Source organism: Capsella rubella, unplaced genomic scaffold, assembly GCF_000375325.1.
Source record: "Capsella rubella cultivar Monte Gargano unplaced genomic scaffold, Caprub1_0 scaffold_5, whole genome shotgun sequence".
NCBI lineage: Eukaryota > Viridiplantae > Streptophyta > Magnoliopsida > Brassicales > Brassicaceae > Capsella > Capsella rubella.
The window spans coordinates 7,807,435-7,832,855 of NW_006238919.1; the positions used below are offsets into that span (position 1 = coordinate 7,807,435).

Below are 25,421 nucleotides of genomic sequence, written 5' to 3' on the forward strand. Positions count from 1 at the left end.
ACATTGCTGTGGACAAACACGAAATTCAGAACCAACAATGTGAACGGGATTTACGAACGAAGGGTCACAAGAGTTTCATCTTTATGAAATATATAATCTGGAATTTAGGTTACAAATAGCCAGAATCTGCTGTGACATAACTGATGCATAGATAAATTTATGGTGTACAAAGGTTTCTAGTGTACATGATGGCTGGCATTCACTCTCAAAGAGCTTTTGAGTATTCGTTACAATACTGCTAAATAGGAAAATGCTCGAGATCCATTGAAGGAAAACCAGTTTGCGCCATTCTAATCCCTCTGAGTAAGCTCTTTGCCTTTTCTTTTTCCTGAAAACATGAATGCAATCTCGTCAGATTAAGTGTAATAATTACATCAGGACACTTAGATCCTTGTAAAGTTAAGTGTTAACAATGGGGTAAACCGGAGCAGGAAACTTACAGGGCCACTATAATCGAGAAGACGGGTGCAATAGACTTCTGCTTCTTCAAATTTCTTGTGAGTTTTGAAATGTGTAGCAAGGAAAACTAAAGCCTCAAACATGTTTGGTCCTTCTAACCCTTCAGCATCCATTCTCTCTAAGTCCTTTTCGAAGTAAAAAGCAGCTTCATCATTTCGTTCAAGCTTTTGGTGAAGCTTTGCCAGCTGATTAAGAGCTATTCCTTCTGTGTCAGTACAGTTTACAGCTCTTTTGTAGCACTTGATGGCCTCCTCAAGCATGTGAAGTTGTTCAGTTTGATAACATTTAGCCATAGCTATCCACAACCGAGAATCGTTTGGAAGAAAGAATATTGATTTTCGGAAATAATGAAGTGCATAGAAAGGCATTCCCATCATCTCATATGCTTGTCCTAACCCATACCAAGCTCGATAATCACAAGGGTTTATATCAACAGCTCGTCGATATGCATCAATAGCAGCAGGCGTGTTCTTCATCTCGACATATTCGTGACCCATAAGAGTCCACGCAGATAAATACTTCTTGTTCAGTTTCAAAGCTCTCCGGAAGTACATAACTGCTTTCTCATGCTGCCCTTTTAAACTGTAGTAGTTGCCAATGATGCAGCAAGACTCAGGTCTGTACTTATCAGTCAAAAAAACCTTATGTGCGAGGTAACTCAGTGCAGCACATGCTTCTTTTGCATACAGAACATTAGAATACAAATCCATATCTTCTACCCTATAGGGATCGTTTCGCAGAAGTTCTTCAAACATGATTTCAACCTGGTCAAATTCCCTAAGACTATACTGAGCTTTTGCAGTTTGAGCTTGGATGTAATTGCTAAAACTGAAAATACCTTGCAGATAATCGTACTTCGCCAAAGACTCAGTGTGCATTCTGAGTTCTTGATAAGCATTGCCCAGAAAAAACTCTTTCATCCAGTGATTGTTTAGATTAAGGCTATTCAAGATTTCAATGGAAGTACACAGAGACTGCAGCTCTAACCAGGCACTCCAGTTCCATGGATAGCTGTTCACAGACTCCACGAGGCTGGCACGAGCGAGACTTTCATTTCCTTTTTCTTTAAGAACCACACCATACAAGTATAATCCAAAAGAATCAATTGTTCCTGCCCTCCTCAGAGCTGATAATTCCCTCTCCAAAGAGACCAGTTCCCGGTTTATGGCATCACTCTTACCCAAAGGGCCTTCAAGTTCTATCATTTCTTCCTCTTTCCGTTTTTCTCCAGCCTTCATTGAAACGATAACAAAGTGAATGACATATTATAGAGTACTATCAGGTCGGTGTAAATAGGCGGGGGATAAAAAACCTCTCAGTAAGTAATTGTCATAAACATTTACACATTAGTCTTAAAACAGGATAACAACTTCCAATTAAACTTCACTCACTTATGAATTTTTATATATCAGTTGCATACCCTAACATCTTTTGTATCCATAGAACATAACAGCGACTATCAACATAATTGTAAATCAGAGGCTCAATTCTGTAAGTATGTAATGTCATATATTTTATTATCTGGATGGCTGAACGAACCCTCAACAGCCATTGGAGCCACCTTCTAATAATTCCTCACTCTATTTTAATCAGTCATAGAAGCTCTAGCTAAATCAGAAGAAAGAGACTGAGACACAGAACATACCAGATAAAGGGCATAGCAACGCAAGAACACCGATTTCTTGCTCATTTGATCACGAAGTACATGGGAAGCCCGTCTGTACTCTCGACAATCAAAGTAGGACTTTGCTAAAAGGTAAAGGTCACCATCAATTGTTTCATCTTCTTCCGGGAGAGGAGTAGCTGCTTGAGAAAAGCCAACGGAAGGTAGGGGTGTTGAAATAGATTCATTTGTGCTGAACCTTCTGCGGATACTCGAGCTTCCTCGCTGAAACCTTGTATTCGAAGGTGTAAAATTAGAAGGGTCTTGTTCTATCCCCACAAGCTGCTCTCCTGCCCTGCAATGGTGGAAACCCAAGGAGATGTCAGATATGGAACTCGCTAATAGTTCGCCACCACTGCGATTTCTAAAAACTGAAACTTTAACTCATAATTCACAAATGAGATTGAACCGAAATCAGAAATTCCCATCACATTTTTCAATCAGAGTCGAGCTCAAACATATCAGAACACAAAACCCACAAAACCGTAGGTCAAATAACCCGAACTGGAATGTATCCAATACCAAATTCACACAACAACAGTGAATCCGAATCAACGATTCTGCTTAAACGAATTAGGCCATCGATTACTTACACTTTTCTCAAAATTAAAAATATATAACAAAACCATAAAAATTCTGAAAAATTCAATTTTTAATGGAACAAGTTGCTGTAGCGAGCTCGAGATTTCAGCAATAGGAGAGATTGCATAAGATTAGGGTTTTAGGAAACGCACCACTTTGCGGCGGAGTATAAACAACGGTCGCTGAGCTGTCGAATAGCCGCACGGATCTCGTTCCGGCAACTCTCTTTAGAGACCATAGCAGAAGCTCGAAGCAGAGACAGTAGTGTTAACTTAAGTAGTCCTCCTCAAAAAGAATCGAAGAATCTCTTCTTCGTTGCGGAGATTTCAGAAACAATCGCTCCCTCCATCTTAATTATTTTGAAATTTACAGAGAGAAACTTGTGTATTGGGCCCATTGATTAACTTAAGGGCTTCCAAAATAGGCCCATTAAACCAAACACACACAAATTTCAAAATTTGCTTTTTACATAAAACTAATTTTAATATCATATCAGTATTTTATATCAAAAAATTTATCATACACTCACACTGCATTAGTTTTAGTTAGGTATCATATCACTGTATTATTGAAAAAGTGTAGAAATAATAAAATTAAATAAAGGGTGAATTAAATTTCTATACCCAGTTGATTCAAAAATTAAGAATATAGTACTCATAAATGTATAATTAGTTCTCTCTCATCAATTTGTATAAGTGGACAAAAATATCCTTTTGCATCTAACAAATTATTTAGCGGTATAATAATTTAATTATCGATGATACTGTTAATCAAATACATAAGTAAAATCATGTTATTAGTTAGATGAATAACTATTGAATTACAATGATAACAATATATATATACATATAATTTTATTATTATATCGTGTTTAATTTTTTTAAATCGTGATAATTTATGATTTATGTGATAAATTTACAGTTACCGTGTTAACTCATTTACTATACCATATATAAAACAATAATGAATGTCAACAATAGCAATAACATGTTAAGTAATATTATATAGAACAATTCTTGGGTTCACCCCTATTGTGAACTTTTTTGTTCACCTCTTATTACTATAAACTCTAACCACTATTTTGACAGCGTAAACCAAAATTATTTTTCGTTTAATTACATGTTAATATTTTGTTATCATGTAAACCCAAACCCAAACCAAAATTTTAAACATGTTAATAATCTGTTATCGCGGAAATTTATTAACCCAAACCACTATTTTTTCAACCCAAACCGAAATTATATTTCGTTTATTTACAAAATCTAAACCCTAACCACTATTTGTCAACCCAAACCGAAATATAATTTCGTTTAATTACAAAATCTAAACCCTAGCTAATTTTTTGTCAACCCAAACCAAAATATAATTTTGTTTAATTAAAAAATCTAAATACTAACCAATATTTTGTCAACCCAAACCAAAATATAATTTCGTTTAATTACAAAATCTAAACTCTAACGACGTCTTTATAAACTTAATATGCTAAATAATTTTTAGTGTTAAACTTAATATGTTAAAAAATTTATTAACAATATAAATGATATTGTATCGCGATAAAATTATAAGTTATATGATAAGTTTGAATTTATTATGATTTATCATTTATTATCGTATTGAATCATTGTATCATATTGTAGAAGTTAGAATCATTTATACTATTGATATTTATTACGTTATCTCGCTAAACTATTTATTATCATATATAGGGGTATTTTTGTCCAGCCAAAGGAACTATGAGAGAGAACTAATTTAGAAAACATTAATGTCAAATACTTAATTTTTCATTTATTGGAGTACATAGAGTGCAATTTCCCTTAAATAAATAATCAAAATTAAATACATAAACTTTTAGTTAGCTAATGAAGTAGGACAAAACAACTTTTTTTTATTTTGGGTCAATACAAACCCTCATTAATGGTTATATAATTAGTCAAATATAGACCCTGATTTTGCTTATCCAAGTAAGCTACTAATCCACCAATCAAGGCAAAAAGTGCATTTTAACCAACTGAATCTGATAGTAATTACTAATAGTCTAATTACTCTCATCAAAAAGATTACAGTCAAAAGGTTTAAACTTTAAACTTGCCAAAACCATATAAACCAGGTCAAACCAAAAACCAAATTTTAGACCAAATCACTGTTAAATCGTACAAGACCAAAACCCCTTACAACTTTACTTTTCGAATTCAAAATGGAAATGTATTCAATACTTTGTTACCATAATTATTGATTCAAAATGTATCTAATCTGATTATGGAATATAAAAAGTGACAATGTTGAACAGAATCCGAAACATATGGTAAGTAATTTTCATAACCGAACAGAGCAAAAAAACATTTAAAAACCGAAAACATTTCAGACCAGAACCGAGAACAAAACCGTAAAGGTTTCAGCTTTACCAAAAATTTGGAAGGAGTGTGTATGTACGAGGAAGGAGGAGCCAAAGAATTCAAATTGGCGCTCAAGCTTTTAACGTATCTTCCCAAAATTCTCCCCCTCTTTTTTTCGAATCCTTATTTTGGGGTTTAAAATCCCTCCAAAATCCCAATCCCAAATTCTCAATCTCATCACCCATCGATTCCGTCAATCATGTCAGATCTACCGCCGGAAAGATCCAAAATGGTGGTTTATTCACCTTCTTCCATGTCGGAGACTTCATCTGCTTTACACCATTCCTATAGTCGGAAACAGAAGTCTCTGGGTCTTCTTTGTACCAAGTTCGTTCCTTTTTGCAAAACCCATCTCGTTTCTTTATAAAGTTTTTCGCTTTTTGGGTTTGTTCTGATTTTTGCTTCATCTCAGTTTCTTAGCTTTGTATAATCGAGATGGGATTGAAATGATTGGGCTTGACGACGCTGCCTCCAAATTAGGTATTGCCCACTTTGTGTTTTGGGATTTTGTGTAATTTTCATTTCTGATGACATCTTAATTTGCTGATTGGGGTTTATTTACAGGTGTCGAGAGACGACGAATCTATGATATTGTTAATGTTCTGGAGAGTGTTGGGGTGAGATTTGTTTCTCCACTTTTCAATTTCTTAAATCTCTCTTGTTATCTTTGCTTATAGAGGAGTTTGGTCTAATTTAGGTTTTAACAAGAAGAGCGAAGAATCAGTATACGTGGAAAGGGTTTGCCGCAATCCCAGGAGCTCTGAAGGAGCTACAAGTGAGTTTCTTTTTTGTTTGTTATGTATTCGGATTCAATCCCAACTTTGTGTAAGAAGTAGCAATTTGATTTGTGAAGTCTCATAGGAAGTGTTCCTGATGCAGGAAGAGGGGGTTAAGGACACTTTTCACCGTTTCTATGTCAATGAGAATGTTAAAGTAAGTGATTTGGATATGGGTTCTCTTTTTATTCTGGGTCTTTAATTTGATTGTCTTCATTGTCCTAATGTTTAAAGTTCTGTACTTTCAGGGATCTGATGATGAGGATGATGACGAAGAGTCTTCTCAGCCTCATTCTAGTAGCCAGACTGATAGTTCAAAACCTGGCTCTCTTCCCCAATCTTCAGATTTGTCAAAAATTGGTACTGTTTTTTTATGTGTTGTACTTAATTGTGTTTGCGTTTAGTTCAGTTGCAATTAGATTTACAGATATGCCAAGCTCTAGGTTAGAGTCAGGCTTCTTGTCATATATATAAGTGGAACTGGACTTTGATGCCAAAGAACAGATATGGCGTATGAGATATAATGTGGATTCCTTGACATTTTGTTGGTTGGTTATGTGTGACAGATAACCGACGAGAGAAGTCTTTAGGATTGCTTACGCAGAACTTTATCAAACTCTTTGTTTGCTCTGAAGTAAGTGTGAAGACCAAGGATTTCATTTTATGAACTTCAGTGTTTTCCACCAAGTTACTAAAGATTTTGTTTTGAATGTGTTCAATTGTTTAGGCTAGGATCATCTCCCTTGAGGAGGCTGCAAAGTTACTGCTTGGTGATGCGCACAATACATCAATAATGCGAAGTAATGTATCTTCATCTTGTGACTTTCAGACTACTTTTTTCTTATGTTGCATACTCACTTGAAGCAAATTGATCTGTGTTTGCTGATACATTAATTACTTTTCTGCAGCAAAAGTGAGGCGGCTTTATGATATTGCGAATGTCTTGTCATCTATGAATCTCATTGAGAAGGTAAACCAAAAAATTTCATTGCTGCAGCGTTCATGAACCATCTATGTTATGTAGCTGTTTATTAGTCTAACTACTTTCTTCTGTGGTGACAGACTCAAACCTTAGATTCTCGAAAACCAGCTTTCAAGTGGTTAGGATACAATGGTGAGCCTACGTTCACACTGAGCAGTGATTTGATGCAAATAGAATCGAGAAAGAGAGCTTTCGGAACTGATCTTACAAATGTCAATGTCAAAAGAAGCAAATCATCATCTTCGTCCCAAGAAAATGCTACCGAGAGAAGGGTAAAGATGAAAAAACACTCAACACCAGAAAGTTCTTATAACAAAAGCTTTGATGCTCATGAAGCAAGACATGGATCAAGAGGTTACCAGTTTGGTCCTTTTGCACCAGGCAGTGGCACATACTCAACTGCTGGTTTGGAGGACAGCTCTAGGAGAGCTTTTGATGTTGAGAATCTGGTTTCGGATTACCATCCCTCATACCAAAATCAAGGTGCATAGTTTTATTCACATCTATTTTGATATCCAATTTGAAAAGAGATTGCTATAAATCAAACACCTGAAATTAACTCTGTTCTTAACCAATTTTCAGTTTTGAAAGACCTCTTTTCCCATTACATGGATGCTTGGAAGACATGGTACACTGAAGTCACCCAGAAGAATCCATTACCTAATACATCGCAACACCGTTAGATTTATTTCTTCTTCTTCTTCTTCTTCTTCTGCTTCTTCTTCTTCTCTTACCTGTGAACATCATCATTCGTATAGAGCTTTAAGAGTCGTTTCTTTTGATCACTGTGTTTTAGTTTCTCCTCACAATTGTAATTGCAAGAATCCAACATTAATTCACAGATCGCATACCCTCTTTGCCTTCTGAAGTTACTGTAGGCTGTAGCATTCATCTTTTGCTCAATTCTGATGCCAGTTTTGTGCAACTTTTCAAGATGTATGGCATATATCGTTTTGAGAGAAACAAAAAACAAAAATCTTATTTTCCATTTTTATAGAATTTTAAGTAGCAATTCCATTTCTCTTATTGTCTTACAGAAGGCTCTCTTGCTTTTATTGGTATACTCTTATTTTGGTACATATTCTAAAGAAATATCAGGAAGTAATGTTTGTCTCAGAGCTTGGAGGGAGGTTTGTACCATCCCCATGGTTCATCAGAGATATACTGAGTCACCTGCTTCACACTCAAGTAGTTCTCAAGTCCCCTGCAAGGAAGCAAATATATGTTTCAATTCAACACAAGGCAAATAATAATCAAATTCTGTAACCAATAAGGTTTATGACCATGGACACAATTTCATCTCAACACTTATTGCAAAAGAAAGCGACTTACCATTCTCCCAATTCACGACCAAATCCACTGCGTTTGGTTCCACCCCATGGAGCTTGGCAGAAGCATGGCTGAGAGCAGTTGACCCACACTATTCCCGCCTGGAAAGCCTGAAAACACAATGATTACGATTCATAAATTTAAGAGACGAAGTTTAATCATGAGATGCACGCAGTTACTGATTGTTAATATTGATAGTAAAGCTAGATACACACCTTACTAACACGATCACACCGCTCCAGATCATTTGATAATACTGCACCGGCTAATCCATATCTGCAAATTGAAAAAAAAATCAGGCATACGATCTCAAACTTCATACGATCTCATACATCATCGCTTCAAGATAAGAAGAAAAAACTACACTCACTGAGAGTCATTTGCCAGCCGAATTGCCTCATCCTCCGTGGAGAATGTTTTGACACATAGAGCAGGACCAAAGACTTCCTCTCTCCAAATTTCCATTGAAGTAGTCACATTTGAAATGATTGCAGGTTCAAGAAAGTATCCCTTCTTTAAATGCTGCAAAACATAAATATAACATTGTAAGTGCTACAGGTTCTAGATAATATTTGGACAGACATAGAAGATTAGCCTATATCTGTAATGTACCTTAGGACGAGCTCCTCCACAAAGGACAGTTGCACCTTCCTTCTTAGCGTTTGAGACAAACTTCATGACTCTCTCGTACTGCATCGGATTAAGATATGAGAGTTGACTATAATTTTTTCGTGATTAACCCAAATTGATAGATAAGAGAGAGTTTTTGGAGGATTAAGGTGTTGATTCTTGAGAAGATCAATTTTGTTTTAAGTAATATTACCTGTCCTTTGCTCACAACAGGGCCAAGCCTACAGCCTTCTTCAAATGGATCTGAAATCTTAATATTCTTTGTCCATTTTACCAGCTTGTCCAAAAATTCATCAGCAATCCTTTCCTGACATTTTCCCAGATTTTATTTCATGAAAACAACAGTACACAAGATGTATAGTAAAGCATTCTCTATCCTACTTATATCAGGGGTTCAAGGTCCTATAATCATTGATACTTATACACAATCCGAATTGGTGATAGTCAGTCTTACAATTAAATATACTGAAATTTTGTACCTTTACATTGCTGGTTTCATGAAAGGAGAAGTTAAATCTTCTACTTATTTTATAACTAGAGAAGACTACATAACTATGCTTTAATTTCCATAGCAAACCTTTAATTCTATAACATATAGCTTCTCTAGAGAACAGCTTTGGCTGTGTTAAAGGATAATAGATATCATGTATAGTTTGGTGGAGAATTTATAATCAGAGACTATTGCAGATTATTGCTCACTTACATGCACGAGAAGTCGAGATGTGGAACTGCAAATCTGCCCATTCGTCCAGAAACAACCAAACATAGTCCATTCCACAGCTGTTTAGAACAGAAGTGTAGTCACTAATTAAACCAATAGCTTAGCATACATATAGCATGGTTTTCTTAAGGTTCCAAAAGTACCCACCTTTGTCAATATCAACATCATCAAAGACAACGATAGGGCTTTTCCCCCCAAGCTCCAAGGAAACAGGCTGCGCAATGAAAAGTACAGAATTCATGCACATACCCCGAAAATTCATAGTCAAAATAAACGAAGTCCAGATACATACTAGTTCCAAAGGAAAGCAACAAGGACACTTGGACATACCTTAACCAATTTGGCAGCAGAAGTCATAATACTGCTTCCGGTTGTTGTGCTTCCAGTGAATACAATCTGGTAAAGCCTAAAATATCAATACTTCAACTAACCTAGACAAAATAAGAATAAATCCTCTATCTAGAATTGTTTGACTTTCAGGATACTGGTAAGGATACAACTGACTACATATCAAACCTTGTCAACATGTGGATGCGATGCCAGTGGAGCACCTGCTTCAATTCCTAAACCAGTCAGAACATTAAGAACACCAGGTGGCAGACCCACCTCACGGCAAATATCAGCGAGCTCCAAACATGTTCTGAAGTAAAATTGCATCAGATTGGTGAGTTCATGAACTAATAGTTGAACTGGCTAAGTCATAATATCAAATACGTACAGGGATGCCAACTCCGAAGGTTTTAGTATTGCCGTGCACCCAGCAGCAAGTGAAGGAGCTACTTTCCAGACAGCCATCAGTAATGGATAATTCCTTCAATGCATATATAAATTATTAGCTGCTGAATATCGTTTCTAACATACGGTCTATACAAATAGGAAGAAAGAATACTTGGAAGATTCAATGTGATCTGAATATGTAAAATTAAACCGGCTAACTCGACAAAGAATAATTATATACAGTGAATTGAGGGACTCGGTTAGATTCAAATCTGTTACCATTAATGTAGTTCTAGGAACATGATCAACGAAACATACCAGGGAGTAATCAGCCCAACTACACCGATGGGTTCCTTGAGAACATAACCCTTGAAAGTATCCATTGGGAGAGAAAGAGGAGCCTTCTGCTTTGCATCCAAACCTTCAGCCAGGTCAGCATAATATTCAAAACATCCAGCAACATCATCCTGCAAGGGTTACAAGCAACCACATATGACATTTGAATCACAAAATGGCCAAAATGTTAAGAAAAGCAAAGTGAGAATACCATGTCCCATGCTGCTTCATCTAGGGGTTTACCGCAATCAATAGCCTCAAGATTAGCTAGCTCAGACTTCCTCTCGATTACCTGGATATGGATATATACATTTTGTTATTGCCAGGAAGAACAGCTAACAGAGAATGAAACAAGAGAGGAACACAGATTTATTAAACTCATTGCTACCTTAGCTGCAATAGCACGCAAGTATTTGGCACGAACAGCCCCAGTTGCTTTCGCCCAATCCTTTCCATTGTTCTTAGTAAGTGCTCTCCTAGCAGCTTCCACAGCGAGCTCCACATCTTCAGAAGTTGCAGCTGGAATATAACCTAAAAAAACAGCACCAATCCTAGCTTAAGAAACTTAAAAACACTACAAGCAACTCCATCATCACAATAGAAGATTTCAACAACATATCTCTATCTCCTCCTATATAATTCCACAGATCAAACGCAAAAACAACTTCAGATCTAGTTCATAAACAAGAAAAAACCGAAGCTAGCTAAGGATTAACCAACATCAGAGAAGAAATTACGATCATCTCAAACAGATAAAAATTCAAAGCTCTCTTAACTAAGTATATAGCAAATCGGGAAATGCGTACTTCCGATAACGAAGGATTAAACAGAGAAATCGATTGATCCAGTTCAAAAACAAGTGAGCAAAACAACAAAAAGTCCCCAGAGTAATATATGATTGGGAAATTATAAAAGTACCAATGATCTCCTCGGTGGCGGGATTGACAACAGGGAGAGTATTACGGCGAACAGGCTCAGTCCATTGACCGTCGATGAAGAGTTGTCGTCTCGGCACCGTAATCGCCATACTCTCGTCTCTGCTAGTAGAGGTGGTGAAAGAAAGGGAGTAAACGGATCGTTGAATTTCCTTTTTTTTTTTTTTATAATTCTTAATGATATCTCCAACTCAAATCTGACACACCTTTTTATAATAAATATAGTTCTATATAAAAATAAAAATTGAAGATAAATTGCATAATTTGTTTCCTTTTTTTACAAATTTTATTAAGACAGTAAATTTAATTATTCAATATTTTAAATTATTTCCTTCAAATATAAGTATTATTTTTATTTTTTTCTGTTAATATACTATTGTAATCATGAAATCTTGAACACGTAGCACAAAATATAAATCTAGAGTTAATTATTATTTTTCTTCCTTAAACAAAATCAAAATTTATTCAGAATTTTTTTCTTATTTTTTTTTCTTGAGTTTTATTACTCCTTAATCTATCCAAACTTCAGAAGTCAAACAATTCACCTAAAACGATCGCACCAAATCAATATTCAAAAGTCTTATATAATCTCTCCGATCATAAAAAAATAAAGCAAGAATCAATACAGATTTTTATTTGTTTAATAAAGAACAAAAAGAAGAAGACAAATATGTAAAATCCAAGAAAAAGAGATACGAATATATCAATTCTTAGTGGTGGACTTGTTGTATTTGTCTTTAACCCAATTAAGACCCAAAGACGTTCCTATCTTCACTTTCTTCAGCCCCGAAGTCGCCGCAGCTTTCGTCTTCCCTAATCCAGCCTCCACCTTCTCTTTGTATTTCGCCGACGCACCTCCGCCGTCCGTTGTTTTTCCCGATGATGATGATTGTTTGTTGTCCCACTGATCCGCCCATGAATTTTTCTCCATTTTGTATAGAAAGAGAGAGAGAGAGAAAAAGTTTTGATGATTAGGTGAGAAAAATGTGATTTTATTTGTGATTAATATAACAAAGGCACACAATTTATAAGGTTTGGTAGGGTTAGAGAAATAATTTTATGTGTGTTTTATAGAAGTAAACAAAATAAAAAGCTAATGTTTGACCAAAAAGATAAATTAAAAAAAGCTACTATAATCTTAATTATTGGTGTAAATTTAATTAAAAGAAACATAGAAGAAGAAGTAATCTTCTTTTTTTTCTTTTGATAAAGTGTTTTTATGATAAAGTAGAAGAAGTAATCTTAATCTTCTCTATTTAGAATTTGTGTAATTGTGTAATTTAATTAAATGCAATTTTGTGGTATCTTTTGACTTTATTGTTTAGTTTTGACTTCTTCACCAACAAATGCAGTTAATATCTTTCTTTCTACGAATTTGTTTCCTGATTAGCAAAAAAACCCAACTTTAACCACACGTCACTAATTAGATGTGGACAAACACACTGATCAAACCCCATATTGTATATTGGGACAATGTATGTTCACATATTTGACATTACCAAACGATGGGTTCAGGTGGGTTTGATTTTGATTATTCATAGTTTACAGCTTACTTACATGCATAAATAGTCATGGTTGGTCAGGCAAGCCTGGTCTAGTTCGGTTCAAAATTTGCAAGGCCCGGTCCAATTTTTATTGGGATTACATATTCTCATACCCGGTCCGATCTAAACATAGCTACAGTACATATGTTATGGTTTTTTTTTTTTTTTGGAGTTTTTGTTCTATAGATCCGTAATGTGCAAACAATTTAGGGATCAGTATGTTTTTTAACAAAGCTAAATATATTCAAATAGATACAAGGATTATTAACGAATAAATAAAATATTACATCTAAGTAAAGTACTGTATAAACAATTGCAACAAGCAAAACATAAGACGGTATAGTTAAATGTTAAAAACTGAATATGAATAGTTAAAAACTGGATCCCATCTTTTCTACAAGTATTGTTCCCAAACATATTTAAATCCCTTTTTGTTCAATAATCAAATGAGTATTTAAGATTACAATGTTATTTTCTTTTAATCTATAGTACAACAATTGTTAATAAATACTCCTATAAGATATTTCATGCGTTTTTAGTTTTAAAATTATCATTGTTTGATAGCTGTGCTTGACTGCTTGTGCAATATAAAAATGAAAAATATTCACTTTTGAAGTTTCAGATTTTTGTTTAACCATTAATTATTAAGCAAGACAGGTCAAATTAACTGGTATATATAGACATTAAACAACTTTTAGTCACTTTTTTAAAAGGTATTGTCTATAACAACTTTTATAGTCACACTCTTTTTAAGGTACTATAAAATAATCATCCAAATTCCAAACCTCCAAAATGCTATCTTCATACTCAATACCTTACTTCTTCTTCTTCTTTTTTTTTTCTGGAAATTTGTTTCTCTTAAACCGGAACCCAAAATGAAACCTTATGGTCTATTATATTGTACGTGCAATTAAAACAAATCTAAATACCAGTTCGAGCATCGCATTATTTTTATTATGAACGTGTTTGTGATATATGTATGTTTCAAATGTTTACGTAAAAGTTTATATGAGAGATCAAAGACAAAAACATAAATTTTATATTCGATTGTGTGCAGAGACAAAACCGAAAAAAAACAAATTAGAGCAATAGAAATGATGTCCCGAGTAAAATACATACTGTGCAAGTGTGCATCATTTTCAAATATCAACGAGAAAATTAACTTCTGTGTGTAAATGCATTTATGTTCGTACACATTTCTTCGTCAACTTAGCCATCATAACTTTTTGGACTGTTACACCAAGCGACACAATCATTTGTATGTAAGGAATGATCTATTATATAGACAAGATCGATGTTGTATATGCATATGACATGAACATGAACATGCTTCATATTCTACATTTCATGGAAACATACACCACTTTCTTTGTGTTTACACGCACCATTAATGCCAACTCCACGAACTAATTCAGTATATATACACATACTTATATGTTCTTAACGAATCGCTACTTGTATGTTCTAGTAAAATATGATAAATCGTTGATTTGTTACCTTGTGTTAGATTTCATCGATCCAAGCAATTACATGATAACATCTTCCAAAATAAATAACCATTATATCTATGGGATTTGATTTCTTGAGTAGAATTCGGAAGAACAACATAGGATATAGTGATACATGTAGTAGATTTCATAAATCTAATAATAAGTCAAACAAAAATACCAATCGGGAAATAAAAAGAAGAAGGAAATAGAGATACAAAAGGATGTCGAAATTAAGAAAAGGAAACACAAAAATAAAAAGACAAGAGAGAGAGATGACAAAAACACACACTTGATTTGGTGACTTTCAAGATGAAAGATCGCTTTGAAGCAGCGAAGGATCGGACCGAGACGCTTGATTCCCCTTTCTGGTTCTCGTACGCACACGTGGATGGATGAAAGATACAAACATATGATGATGATGATCGATCAAGAACTGATCTAAATGAAAAAGTAGATCAGAGAGATAAGGAAGTGAACCCTAATCTTAAAACCTTGATGGTGATGATGATAAGAATAATTATCAACTATTTCATCTTCTTTTTCTTGGGATTCTTGATCTTTGGTTTGTGTGTTGTTGATGTCTTCTTCTTCTTGGGTATTGGGACTTGGGAGGTGAAGAGAAAGAAGAAGGAGAAGAAGACGACGAAGATGATGAACATGAATTACCATCATCACTATCATCATGATATTGGGAATTAAAGTGAAGGGGAAGAGAGAGAGAGAGAAGAGTGAGGTTGTAATGATGATGAGGTATGAAGAGAAGTCAGAGGTAGGGGAGGAAAATTATCATTACTACTTTGAACAAAATGTTTTCTAGCTTCTCTCTTTTTTTTTCTTTTTTTTTTCTTTTTGTGGGCTTCGAAATATCCTAACCCTATCTTAATGCCCTTGAGCTTTTCTCTCTCTATTCATGAGGAGATAGATAGAGAGACACATATGCCTTTGTGACATAGGGGTAATTAAAACTTTTTTCAATTGCCTATCCAATGTTCCACGAGGAAAGCTTATTTTATTTTATTTTTTTACCACATATTTTGATTAATATCAACCAAAATCTCATTTCTTAGTTTGATGTCTTTTTTTTCCAAAAATGTATTTCATAGTTTGATATCAAGAAAATAAAATTCATAGTTAAGAAAAATGGGCATAATTTAAAGAAACAAGGTTTTGTATATTATCTGTTATTTCAAAACTTTACCATCTTATATGTATATGAATTACTTTGTTTTGCCATGGACGATTTTGCAACCAAGTTTGACTTAACTCCTTTGGCCTTTGAGCGACAATCTAAAATAATTATATATATATATATATATATATATATATAAATAATATATGTGTGTAGTATTTTACTCTTTCTTTTTTCTTTGTAATTTTGTGTTGTCCAACTTATTTTTGTTGTTTTTACCACAAAAAAAAACTTATTTTTGTTAATGTTGCGATTCTTGCATTCCGTAAATAAGCGGAACTTGATCGAATCGAGCTTTATGTAATTGATGTAAACAGATATTGTTTTCTATTTTGTGGAAATATAGGTTAATTCCATTTTTTCTTTTAAGTCATAGCTACAATGTTGGCTCTAACAAATCTCCTTAACACAACATCATATATCTTCTTAAGTAAAAAAGAAAAACTGCTTAATCTTGCACAATGTCTTAAGTATATAACAAAAAAATACCCGGTTATTTACTCATTTCATGGAATAGTGTATATAGAGTATAAACTTCAGTCTAAAATATACAATGGTTATATATATAAAGAAAAAGGTTACTATTAAAAGATCAAAATATCTAACCTAAAAAGACCATGTTATACCACGAATTGATAAATATATATATATATATATATATATATATATATATATATATATATATATAAATTGTAATTCCTTTTTGATGTTATGAATCTTTAATAAATTCTACTCTAAAGTGTGGAGTAACACAAATCCTTCAATCTCCAATATATTCGAGCCAGAGCTTGGGGCAAAAGAATACACATTTTTATTATTCAGACAGTATAAAGTATAATTGGTCTATTACGCATGCAACTCATCAACATATTTCGTTTTTCTCTTTCAATTGATGTGTTTTTTTTTTTTTTTTTCACGTAATCGATGTTTGTTGATCATGTAGTCCAGTCACCAATATGTGTTATTTGTAAGTTCATTTAAATTCAAAAAGTAACGAGAAAAAAAAAGTTAAAGGATGGATCAAAAACTTTATGATCGATCGGGCTTATTCGAAAAGCACATGGATATTCTTTCCATATGCAAAAACATTATGTCGAGTGTCCATTAACCAACTTTTTCAGTTCAATCTCAGTGCTTTGTTTCCCTACTTTTACTTGATTAATAATATCCCACACCAAACTTGACATGATACTCATAGTCTCATAGAGTTTCTAAGTTGTAATTACTAATATACTAAATTGTCATTGCGTCATAGTGTATTACGTACGATATATAGCTAATTCATCGTATTGGTTCGTGTTTCACAATTTGTGTAAATATTTACACTACGAGTAGATATACTGATGTAGTCTTCGCTATGTCTAGTGTAATTTGAGACATTGTTTGGAGGGTTTGGTCCAACTATGTGGAAAATGTACTCTTAGCTTTTTCAACATCAATTTTGGTGTCCAAAGGTGTACACTCAAATCTAAAAAACTAATTCCGGGTAAAAATAAATTGTAATTTAGTCAATACCATATTAATCACTATGTTACTGATCCTACCCTAACTCTCACGATCTATTTTTATTTATTTCAAGTTAATAAATTTTGAAAGGAATTTGTCTTTGTCTTTCTAGTCAACTAAATTTACTGACTGAATTAGAAAAAGGCTGTTGGTGACTGTATTTGAGGAGTAAATAGATTACTAAATTGCTACTAAAAACCTACAGTAAGCTTTATTGGGTTAAGTTAAAGAGGATAGTTTTCGGCAGTCCATGCCTTGCATAATGCATATGCCATAAGTACTTATCCTTTTAAATTTTTAAAGTGATGAGAGTCAGAGGACAATAAAAAAGGGGTAAATGACAGAGGAATCAAAATCATGAAACTCAGTAAAGGCAATGCCTTGAAACCAGAGACAAAGAGAATGAGGTTTTTTTTTTTCTTTCTTGCAAAAGCAACCTCAAATGCATTTCTCTTTCTGCCATTTTCTCTTAAAAATCTACATATAGGGTTTTAGTATTACCAAACCAAGAAAAACAATTGAGAAGAATAAATAAGGAAAGAATGAAGTTATATAAAGTTTTCTTGAAGTTGAGAATTTCCTCTCAAAAGTGCTAATATGTCAGCAATTTTATTTAGGTCTTATTAGTAAATATCTATAATAACATTTTTGCAGCACTTTGCAAAAAAAACTCTTGGTTTTCAAGCTATTTACAATAGCATGCCACTACATTAATTGTTTTTTCTTATTATTTTTAAAAAACAAATATTAAAAATATTTAATACAAACAATTGACAAAATTATTCTCCTTAAATCTCTCCAAAATCTACGCAAATCAATATTTCATTAAATACATAAATATATTATAACATTTTGGAATCATTTTTTCTCTCTTTACTTGAACATAATATCATTCTTTTGTGCATAAATTATAATCATCTTATTTCCCATATTTTATAAATCCTAATTTGTGATTTAGAAAACAGTTTTAAGTATCTGAAAAATACCATTTTTCAAATACAACTATTTAAAAATACCCCATTTTCAAACTTTATAAAAAAAACCACTAAAAATGTTAAAATTTATCCAAATATGTGTGTAAGCTTATAAATATATACACAAATTACCTTTATATGTGTATAAAATTTGATATATCTTTCATAAATAGAGTAAATATATAGAAGTACCTTATAAACCATATAAAACTTATAATTTTTCATATTTAAACAGATATATTTTTGAAAATAGATAAATAAAGAGGGTATATTTGAAAATGGTACACTAAAAGGAGTATTTCTCAAAAATTCTATATTTAAATTGTTTTATCAAATTAGAGTATATATATACATATATTTCATCAAGGTAAAATGGAAACTTTACAACTAATTAGATATTGTTTTATTCCACCAAAATACATATTGTTTGATAAAGGTATATGCAGTATCTTGTTAGTGTTTGATGAGATGTGAAAACAAAATGATACAAAATTAATTGATATTTTCACTATAGTTATTAGTTAAATTAATTGCCAAAATATTCACCTTTTTCCCTTCATATTCACCTTTAATGAGTTTGTTTGAATTGTTCTTGGAATAAAATTATTTATTATATACATAACTGTTTTATAAAAAAATATAATATATGAAAACAATTACATATTAATTATGATTAAACGTAAGCTCTATATTTTATAACACATAAGATAACATTACAATTTGATTACATTAATTTTAACAAAATTAGTAAAAAGTATCGAAATACTTTCACAGGTTTTTTAAAAGTTAGTATCAAATTTATATGATTAATATGTTAGTATATATTTTGTTCTACAAAAAAAAACTTTAATTTTAGTGATTTGTAGACTTAACCCGTAGTCCGTTTAAAGTTTAGCAATTTAGTATCCATTTTTAAATTGTTTTATTATAGTATTTATAATATCATATATATATATATATATATTTATATATATACATGAGAGGTTAAAATAAAATTATCAAAAAATATTTAATATTTGCATGATTTTTTATATTATATATATATATATATATATATTTATACGAAATAAAATGATTAAAACCTAAAACATATTCAAAAAAATAAAACACTTGACAAAAGATATACAAAATAAAATTAACATAGGTCGTTGTGCTTCGTCCATTATCATCACATGAATTCAAATCATCTCAGTTCAGGTATCGTTATGATAGAAGAGAAAAACATGAAGGTAAGACAAAGTAACGTTAGAATGATGTGTTATGTTGGCAATGAAAATATATACATACATAAATAGGAAAGAAACGATTAGGGTTAGTTGTGTGATAAATTTTGTAAAAATCTTAAGGAGTAATGACAGATATGCAAAATATAATTCCAACTGGATTATAGGTTCATCATAAAAAAAATACAATCATATTAATTCAAAACCGTTCAATCATATTTATGTACAATATTATTATATTTTTTAGAGTTAAAATATTAATAATATTTTAATGTTTTGTAGAGTTTAAATATTTTAAATATTTGAAATATTATATAAAGCTTAAATTAAATATTATAATATTTGAAAATTTTAAAAGTTTTAAGATTTCTAATATTTTAATTTTTTTAAAAAAATATAATATTTTCAAACTTTTTAAAACTTTTATTTTTCTTAAATAAAGATTCGGATTAAGCCGAATAAAGTTTTTAATTTGGATGCCTGAGAAATCAATCGTCATGCTCATTTGTAGTTGGGAACGAGCATATTAGTCTATTTATAATGGATTTGAAATATTATCTAAAATTATATACCTTGTATAAACTTTATACATATATTTTTTCATTTATCGATTGAGTAATATGCGTCCGTTTTCAAAAATTGAAAGTGCAAAATCTGCGGAAAATAATTTGTATTTTTATTATACATATGTTTAACAATAATATAAATTAAAAGCAAATAAGATAATATAAATATATTAGACAGATTCGATTTATTAGAGAGATTTTAGAAAAAAATTTGATGTAATAAATATTTGTTTCCAATTTTGATTTGTTTGTGATTTAATTACCAATTTTGATTTGTTTGGGATTTAATTACAAAACTTACTTTTAAGCTTTGTTATTTATTCAAATGGCAAGAGTTTGATTATGTAAATATTACAAAATAAAAGGTTATAATCCAAAATAGATTTTAGTACAAAATGTACTTCAAAACTGTTAAGATAGACAATATGTATACATACAGCTTGGACCGTTCTTTTCAAGTATTGGAAATTATTTAACTAATATTTTGGTATGATCCAACCTTTTGATTTTTTTTTTTATAATGTTAATCAAGAATAGGGCATTTTCTATCTATTTTATTACATTCATATTTATTTACCAATCAGATTTTTATGATAAAATAAGAATATGTTACATTTTCTATAAATACTTATATATTTGATATAATTTATCTTTGTTCTATAAATACTTATATTTTGAACTCGACTAGAAAAAGTCATAAAAGTTACTTAAAATTAAACTAATCATATAATTAAAATTAAATTAATTAAAGTATTAACAACTTTAAACAAAATCACCCTTCCACTATAAATGATGGTAAATTGAATTAAAAGAGGGTATCAACTATAAACTTACCGGAGGATTCTATGAGTTCCAGAGCCAGAGCTGCCAGTCCAGAGCCAGAGGCAGAGAAGTGTTATGGCGGTGAAAATGATCGCTGCAACAAATAGAATGTTAGCTTACAATATTTTCTCTTCAGCATACATTCAACTTAATTGAAATTGTAGGAAATCATTTTTGCTTATCGAATAAACATATATGTCTCTCCGGAACAAACAAGCTGCGGCATTTAACTCTAGTGGACCTCCCCAAGTTGTAAGATTCTGCATGTAGTCACAATATGTATCTAAGTCTCCTATTCGTCCTTCTATTTCTTCAGCGACTTTTAGTGATTGAATGACATTGTGACTCCTCGGAGGTAAATTGTTCATCTCATGGGTAAACAGATTCAAAATATAGAGATCATCTCAATGATCTAGCATAAGGAGCCAATTCCCATATTTTGCTAAACAAATTACTCTTTGCGGATTGGACACCTATATCTCAATTTTTGTAAAGTTTGAAACAATGTAGACATGAAAATTATTTTTTGAAAAATTATAATCCATATCAATCTATTGTATTAGTTATATATCCATTTTGGTAAATTTATACTATATTTTCTAAAAGTTTATAACCATTGTTTAAATTATATATTTTTAGAAGAGTTTTTTTTGGATCAATTAATTAAATTGCTTAAAAAAAATTAGTGCTTTTCTTTCTGTTATATATAATTTATTTTGAAAATGTTTTTTAAAAAGCTTTTAATGAACAGAAACAATAGATTTGCGTATTGCTAACTGGTAAGAGCATCATTAATGGTAGGATCTTAAAAATATCTTAGATGAATTAGAGATTTAATTTAAATATAAATGTTAATTAAAATATAAGATATCATATCGTATAATAATAAAAAATGTTTAAGAGATGGTGACGTGACAGTTTCTGAGCAGTGTTGAAATAAATATTTGTGATAAAGAAAAAATTTGGAAAAAGTTGAAATAAACAAGTTTAAATTAATTGTGTTTTATGTTATATATGCAATAATTGTATTTCATATATATTTTTAAATTTTTTATTTTGCAATAGTTATTATGTTTTTAATAATTAAAATTATTAATTGATATTTTTATTCTAATATACACAACTTAATAACCTACCAATATTTCTACATAAAACAAAAAACAAAAATACAAATCTTAAACTTTACACTTTTCAAATTTATTACTAAATTAATCATATCATACACACATTAACGTCCTACAATTGAAGGATGCTCTTAGTGAAGGGAAGTTGAAGTGGCCTCGTGTTTATCGGTGAGACAGTTTCGGTTTACTGTTAAATTATACGGTTTTTGGTTATTAAATTAATTTCCGGTTTAAGCTGTATAACGCTGACGCACACTCTCTACTTGACTCGAATGAGATGAACGAGAGTAGTAAGTAATACGTAGAAAAGAATCTCTCACCGACGACAAACGAAGACGACGAAGACCCCGTACGCTACATTTTACACTTCTCTCTCTTTCTTTCTCTTTGTCACACACTTCACTCACCTCTCACACAATTTCAGTTGCGCTTCTACAGGACTCACATTGCTTGACCTCACCTGTGTGAACACAAAGAGAAAAAAAAAAACATTTGATCCAACGAAAATTTTGAAATTTCTTTTATTTCTCCTCCCAGGTAACTTTTGTTGTTTGTTAATTTCTTCTCCATGGAAAAAGTTCACTCTTTTTTTTTTTGGGTTTCATCTGTTTGTCATTTATTGTTCAAGGGTTTCATTCATTTTCCTGATTTGATTTTGTTTTTCTTATGCTTGAACAATTGATCTTTGGTGAAGATAATATGAGAAATATGGAGTCCTGATGCAAAAAGATTGTCTGTTTTTGTTTATTTTTCTGGGTGCAGTGATGAAATCTCAAAACCCAGATAAGAAAACCCTAAGAGGAGCATTTAGTCAGGAATCTAGTCTAGTGGGTTCAGGTTCTGGAGATTTGGTTGTGGATGGTTTGAAATGCGATGGGAAAGGTCCGGTTAAGGAGGCGTTAATGGAAGAGGAAGACGAAGGTGGTGATAAAGTGAGGAAGATTGAAGTCTCTGGAGGGAATATATCACTTGTTGTTGATTTTAGTGGTTCTGTAACTGGTATTTGTTCTCAAAGTGTCTTTGAATCTAATGGTACGAATGAGAGACTGGTTAAAAGAAATGGGTACAGAGAGGATCAAACTCAGGAGTTTCTGGTTGGGAATCTTGTCTGGGTGATGAATAAATACAAGAAATGGTGGCCAGGAGAAGTGGTTGATTTCAAAGCTGATGCAAAGGAGAGTTTTATGGTTAGGTACATTGGTCAGAGCCATCTTGTTTCATGGTTTGCATCTTCGAAGTTGAAGCCTTTCAAGGAGAGCTTTGAGCAAGTATTGAATCAAAGAAACGATGTAGGGTTTTTCGCTGCTGTAGAGAAAGCTATGTCCTTGTTGAGCAACTCGTTAAAACTTGATATGACTTGTTCTTGCATTGCTGATGGCAATGCAATAGTTTCAGCCCAAAATGTACCAACTCGGAAGAACAAGCCTTTGATACTGCGTGAATTCGCTGTCGATCGGTTGGAACCCAAAGAGTTTGTCACTCAGCTGAAGGATATTGCGAAATGTGTGTTGAATGCTGGGGTACTTGAGTCTACAGTTATGCAGTGTCGGCTATCGGCTTTTTATACTCTCTTTGGGCACAAGCAGATACCAATGAGCCAGCTACACGAAAATGAGGGTAGGAAAAGTTTCACTGCTAAGATGAATGATAGTCAGTTCGCTGGTTCTCCATCAGTTGTTGCAGGTAATAGCAGAAAGAGGTTTCGGAAAGATTGGTTTAGGAAGTTTGTAAGTGAGGTTGACAATGTGTCTGCTAGAGACCATCTAGTAAATGTGCCTTCTTCTGATTTGATATCTAAACTCAAGCTGCTTGCTGTGGACCAGAATTGTTCACAAGAGACCGAAAAGTTTGGTCTCTTTGAGTGGTTCTTCTCCAAATTCAGAATTTCTGTGTTTCATGATGAAAATGCTTACAAGATGCAGTTGGCTAACATGGCTGGTTTCAAGGATTTGATGTTAGCTAGAAATGCAAATCGTGGTACTCATCAGAAAACTTCAAACTCGAAGAAAATAGGGAAGTCAAAGATCGAGCTTTTCAGTGGTGTTTCAGTTGCTGATACTGAGAAGAAGACCTTCGAGTCGCAGATATCAGAGAAGTTAGAGGTCGTTTCTCTTAATTGTGCTTCAACTCCAGATAATGAGCACCAGGCCTCAAAGACGAAGAATTCAGGGAAGACAAAGATCAATCATATCATTGGTCACTCAGATTTGTCTAGTTCTGTTGTTAATGAGCCGTTTTCGAAAGATTTCCAAGATACACCATTGGTTCAATTTCCAGACGGGAAAGCTACTACAGGAGACACACTCAGCCGACCCGCTGCTACACTTGTACCTGACCTGAACAGCGGAGGTAATGCTTTAGGTAATGCAGAATATGAGCATTTGCAAAGACCTGAGATGTTAATGCCGCCCAATGTCTACCCACAAGAGGAGAAGACACCAAGATCTATGATCCTCAACTTTCAGGTGACAGCTCCGTGTTCAACTCATGGAGTCTCAGGAACTCAGTTTGTTTCTAGTCTGCCAGATTCAGAAAGATTCTTTACGAGTGCAGACCTTTTCACTGGTTCAGTGAAGAAAAAGAGAGGAAGGAAGAGGAAGAATGCAGAAGAGCTTCCAATAGTTGCACATGCCAGTACTGGTATCCCTGATTTAAATGGAATGATTACAGAGCCAACTTCGGTTATGCCTCAAGTTGAGCCTCCACAGCGCAGAAGACGTCGGAGAAAAGAGGGGATACCTAATGGAGTAACTAGAGGAATCACAATCCTCTTCTTAAAATTTTCCTCCCAAGTGTCAATGCCTTCAAGAGACGACCTAACCTCGACATTTTCTGCGTTTGGTCCTTTGGATTCTTCTGAAACACACGTTTCAGAAGGACTTAATGGTGCACAGGTTGCCTTTGTGAGTAGTGCCGATGCGATAGAAGCAGTTAAAAGCTTAGAGAAAGCTAACCCATATGGTGAAACCTTATTGAGTTTCAAGTTACAGCAGAAATTGATAACCGTTCAAAGAAACATAGCCCCGCGAATGCCGGTAATCTCACATGTTAGTCCCATACCGAAACCGAACAGTATACCGACGAGTGTGGAGTCAATGAGGCAGAATCTGTTGATGATGACAGCGATGCTGGAGAATTCCGGGGATAGTTTATCAAGAGAGACTAAGGCAAAGCTGAAAAGCGAGATCACGGGGCTTTTGGAAAAGGTTAGTTCTATGCCGAGCTCTTCTTCTTCCTGAACAATCCCTAACATACGTCAATGTGATTCTCTCAGGCTTTCTATTGTACCATGTGTTGTAACTTTTGTATCCCATCATATGAATTGGGTTCCTGTGTGTTTCAGTCTTTAGTTTGACGGTAGTTCTAGACTAAGATTAGATAATAGAAGATATTGGCAATATTCTAATAACTTCTTCAGCTTTTTCGTTGATAGCGTTTATAATCTCCACCCTTCAGCTCA

General features: G+C 32.9%; 5 protein-coding genes across 6 annotated transcripts; 2 read left to right on the forward strand and 3 right to left on the reverse strand.

Annotated features, from left to right (window-relative positions):
• Window positions 1-62: 62 nt before the first annotated feature.
• On the reverse strand, window positions 63-3,046 carry LOC17884911 (anaphase-promoting complex subunit 8). Its single transcript, XM_006290755.2, has 4 exons — window positions 2,857-3,046; window positions 2,105-2,417; window positions 441-1,691; window positions 63-328 (listed from the first exon to the last, which is right to left on the reverse strand). The coding sequence occupies exons 1-4, from the start codon at window positions 2,940-2,942 to the stop codon at window positions 239-241; spliced, it is 1,740 nt and encodes a 579-aa protein (XP_006290817.1). The 5' UTR covers window positions 2,943-3,046; the 3' UTR covers window positions 63-238.
• Window positions 3,047-5,075: 2,029 nt separating this feature from the next.
• On the forward strand, window positions 5,076-7,720 carry LOC17887268 (E2F transcription factor-like E2FE). Of its 2 annotated transcripts, none has more exons than XM_023782496.1 (11): window positions 5,076-5,424; window positions 5,510-5,577; window positions 5,662-5,714; window positions 5,795-5,872; window positions 5,959-6,030; window positions 6,122-6,233; window positions 6,440-6,507; window positions 6,601-6,673; window positions 6,782-6,843; window positions 6,936-7,338; window positions 7,438-7,720. In XM_023782496.1, the coding sequence occupies exons 1-11, from the start codon at window positions 5,297-5,299 to the stop codon at window positions 7,536-7,538; spliced, it is 1,218 nt and encodes a 405-aa protein (XP_023638264.1). In that variant the 5' UTR covers window positions 5,076-5,296; the 3' UTR covers window positions 7,539-7,720. The 2 variants fall into 2 exon arrangements, with proteins under 2 accessions (XP_023638264.1, XP_006292160.1); XM_006292098.2 differs by having other exon boundaries at window positions 5,079-5,424; window positions 5,977-6,030.
• Window positions 7,721-7,822: 102 nt separating this feature from the next.
• Window positions 7,823-11,683, reverse strand: LOC17886657 (betaine aldehyde dehydrogenase 2, mitochondrial). Its single transcript, XM_006290881.2, has 15 exons — window positions 11,507-11,683; window positions 10,977-11,119; window positions 10,800-10,880; window positions 10,571-10,719; window positions 10,254-10,346; window positions 10,052-10,175; window positions 9,866-9,931; window positions 9,683-9,749; window positions 9,518-9,594; window positions 9,008-9,121; window positions 8,797-8,874; window positions 8,555-8,706; window positions 8,400-8,460; window positions 8,188-8,294; window positions 7,823-8,059 (listed from the first exon to the last, which is right to left on the reverse strand). Exons 1-15 carry the CDS (start codon window positions 11,613-11,615, stop codon window positions 7,969-7,971), a joined length of 1,512 nt encoding a protein of 503 aa, XP_006290943.1. The 5' UTR covers window positions 11,616-11,683; the 3' UTR covers window positions 7,823-7,968.
• Window positions 11,684-12,069: 386 nt separating this feature from the next.
• Window positions 12,070-12,561, reverse strand: LOC17886869. The gene has a single exon (XM_006292078.2). The coding sequence runs from the start codon at window positions 12,452-12,454 to the stop codon at window positions 12,227-12,229; it is 228 nt and encodes a 75-aa protein (XP_006292140.1). The 5' UTR covers window positions 12,455-12,561; the 3' UTR covers window positions 12,070-12,226.
• A 9,728-nt stretch (window positions 12,562-22,289) lies between these two features.
• LOC17886652 (serine/threonine-protein kinase ATM) lies at window positions 22,290-25,421 on the forward strand. Its single transcript, XM_006293237.2, has 2 exons — window positions 22,290-22,498; window positions 22,724-25,421. Exon 2 carries the CDS (start codon window positions 22,726-22,728, stop codon window positions 25,198-25,200), a length of 2,475 nt encoding a protein of 824 aa, XP_006293299.1. The 5' UTR covers window positions 22,290-22,498; window positions 22,724-22,725; the 3' UTR covers window positions 25,201-25,421.

Coding starts and splice junctions, on each gene's coding strand:
- LOC17886657 (XM_006290881.2), bottom strand. CDS start 11,615: ATGGCGATTACGGTGCCGAGACGACAACTCTTCATCGACGGTCAATGG. Junction 9,932..10,051: donor CGCATCCACATGTTGACAAG/GTTTGATATGTA, acceptor AGGCTTTACCAG/ATTGTATTCACTGGAAGCAC. Junction 8,060..8,187: donor GGTCGTGAATTGGGAGAATG/GTAAGTCGCTTT, acceptor GCTTCCTTGCAG/GGGACTTGAGAACTACTTGA.
- LOC17887268 (XM_023782496.1), top strand. CDS start 5,297: ATGTCAGATCTACCGCCGGAAAGATCCAAAATGGTGGTTTATTCACCT. Junction 5,873..5,958: donor GAGCTCTGAAGGAGCTACAA/GTGAGTTTCTTT, acceptor GAAGTCTCATAG/GAAGTGTTCCTGATGCAGGA. Junction 6,674..6,781: donor CAATACATCAATAATGCGAA/GTAATGTATCTT, acceptor ACTTTTCTGCAG/CAAAAGTGAGGCGGCTTTAT.
- LOC17886652 (XM_006293237.2), top strand. CDS start 22,726: ATGAAATCTCAAAACCCAGATAAGAAAACCCTAAGAGGAGCATTTAGT.
- LOC17886869 (XM_006292078.2), bottom strand. CDS start 12,454: ATGGAGAAAAATTCATGGGCGGATCAGTGGGACAACAAACAATCATCA.
- LOC17884911 (XM_006290755.2), bottom strand. CDS start 2,942: ATGGTCTCTAAAGAGAGTTGCCGGAACGAGATCCGTGCGGCTATTCGA. Junction 1,692..2,104: donor GTTGCTATGCCCTTTATCTG/GTATGTTCTGTG, acceptor GTTTCAATGAAG/GCTGGAGAAAAACGGAAAGA. Junction 329..440: donor TTCTCGATTATAGTGGCCCT/GTAAGTTTCCTG, acceptor TCATGTTTTCAG/GAAAAAGAAAAGGCAAAGAG.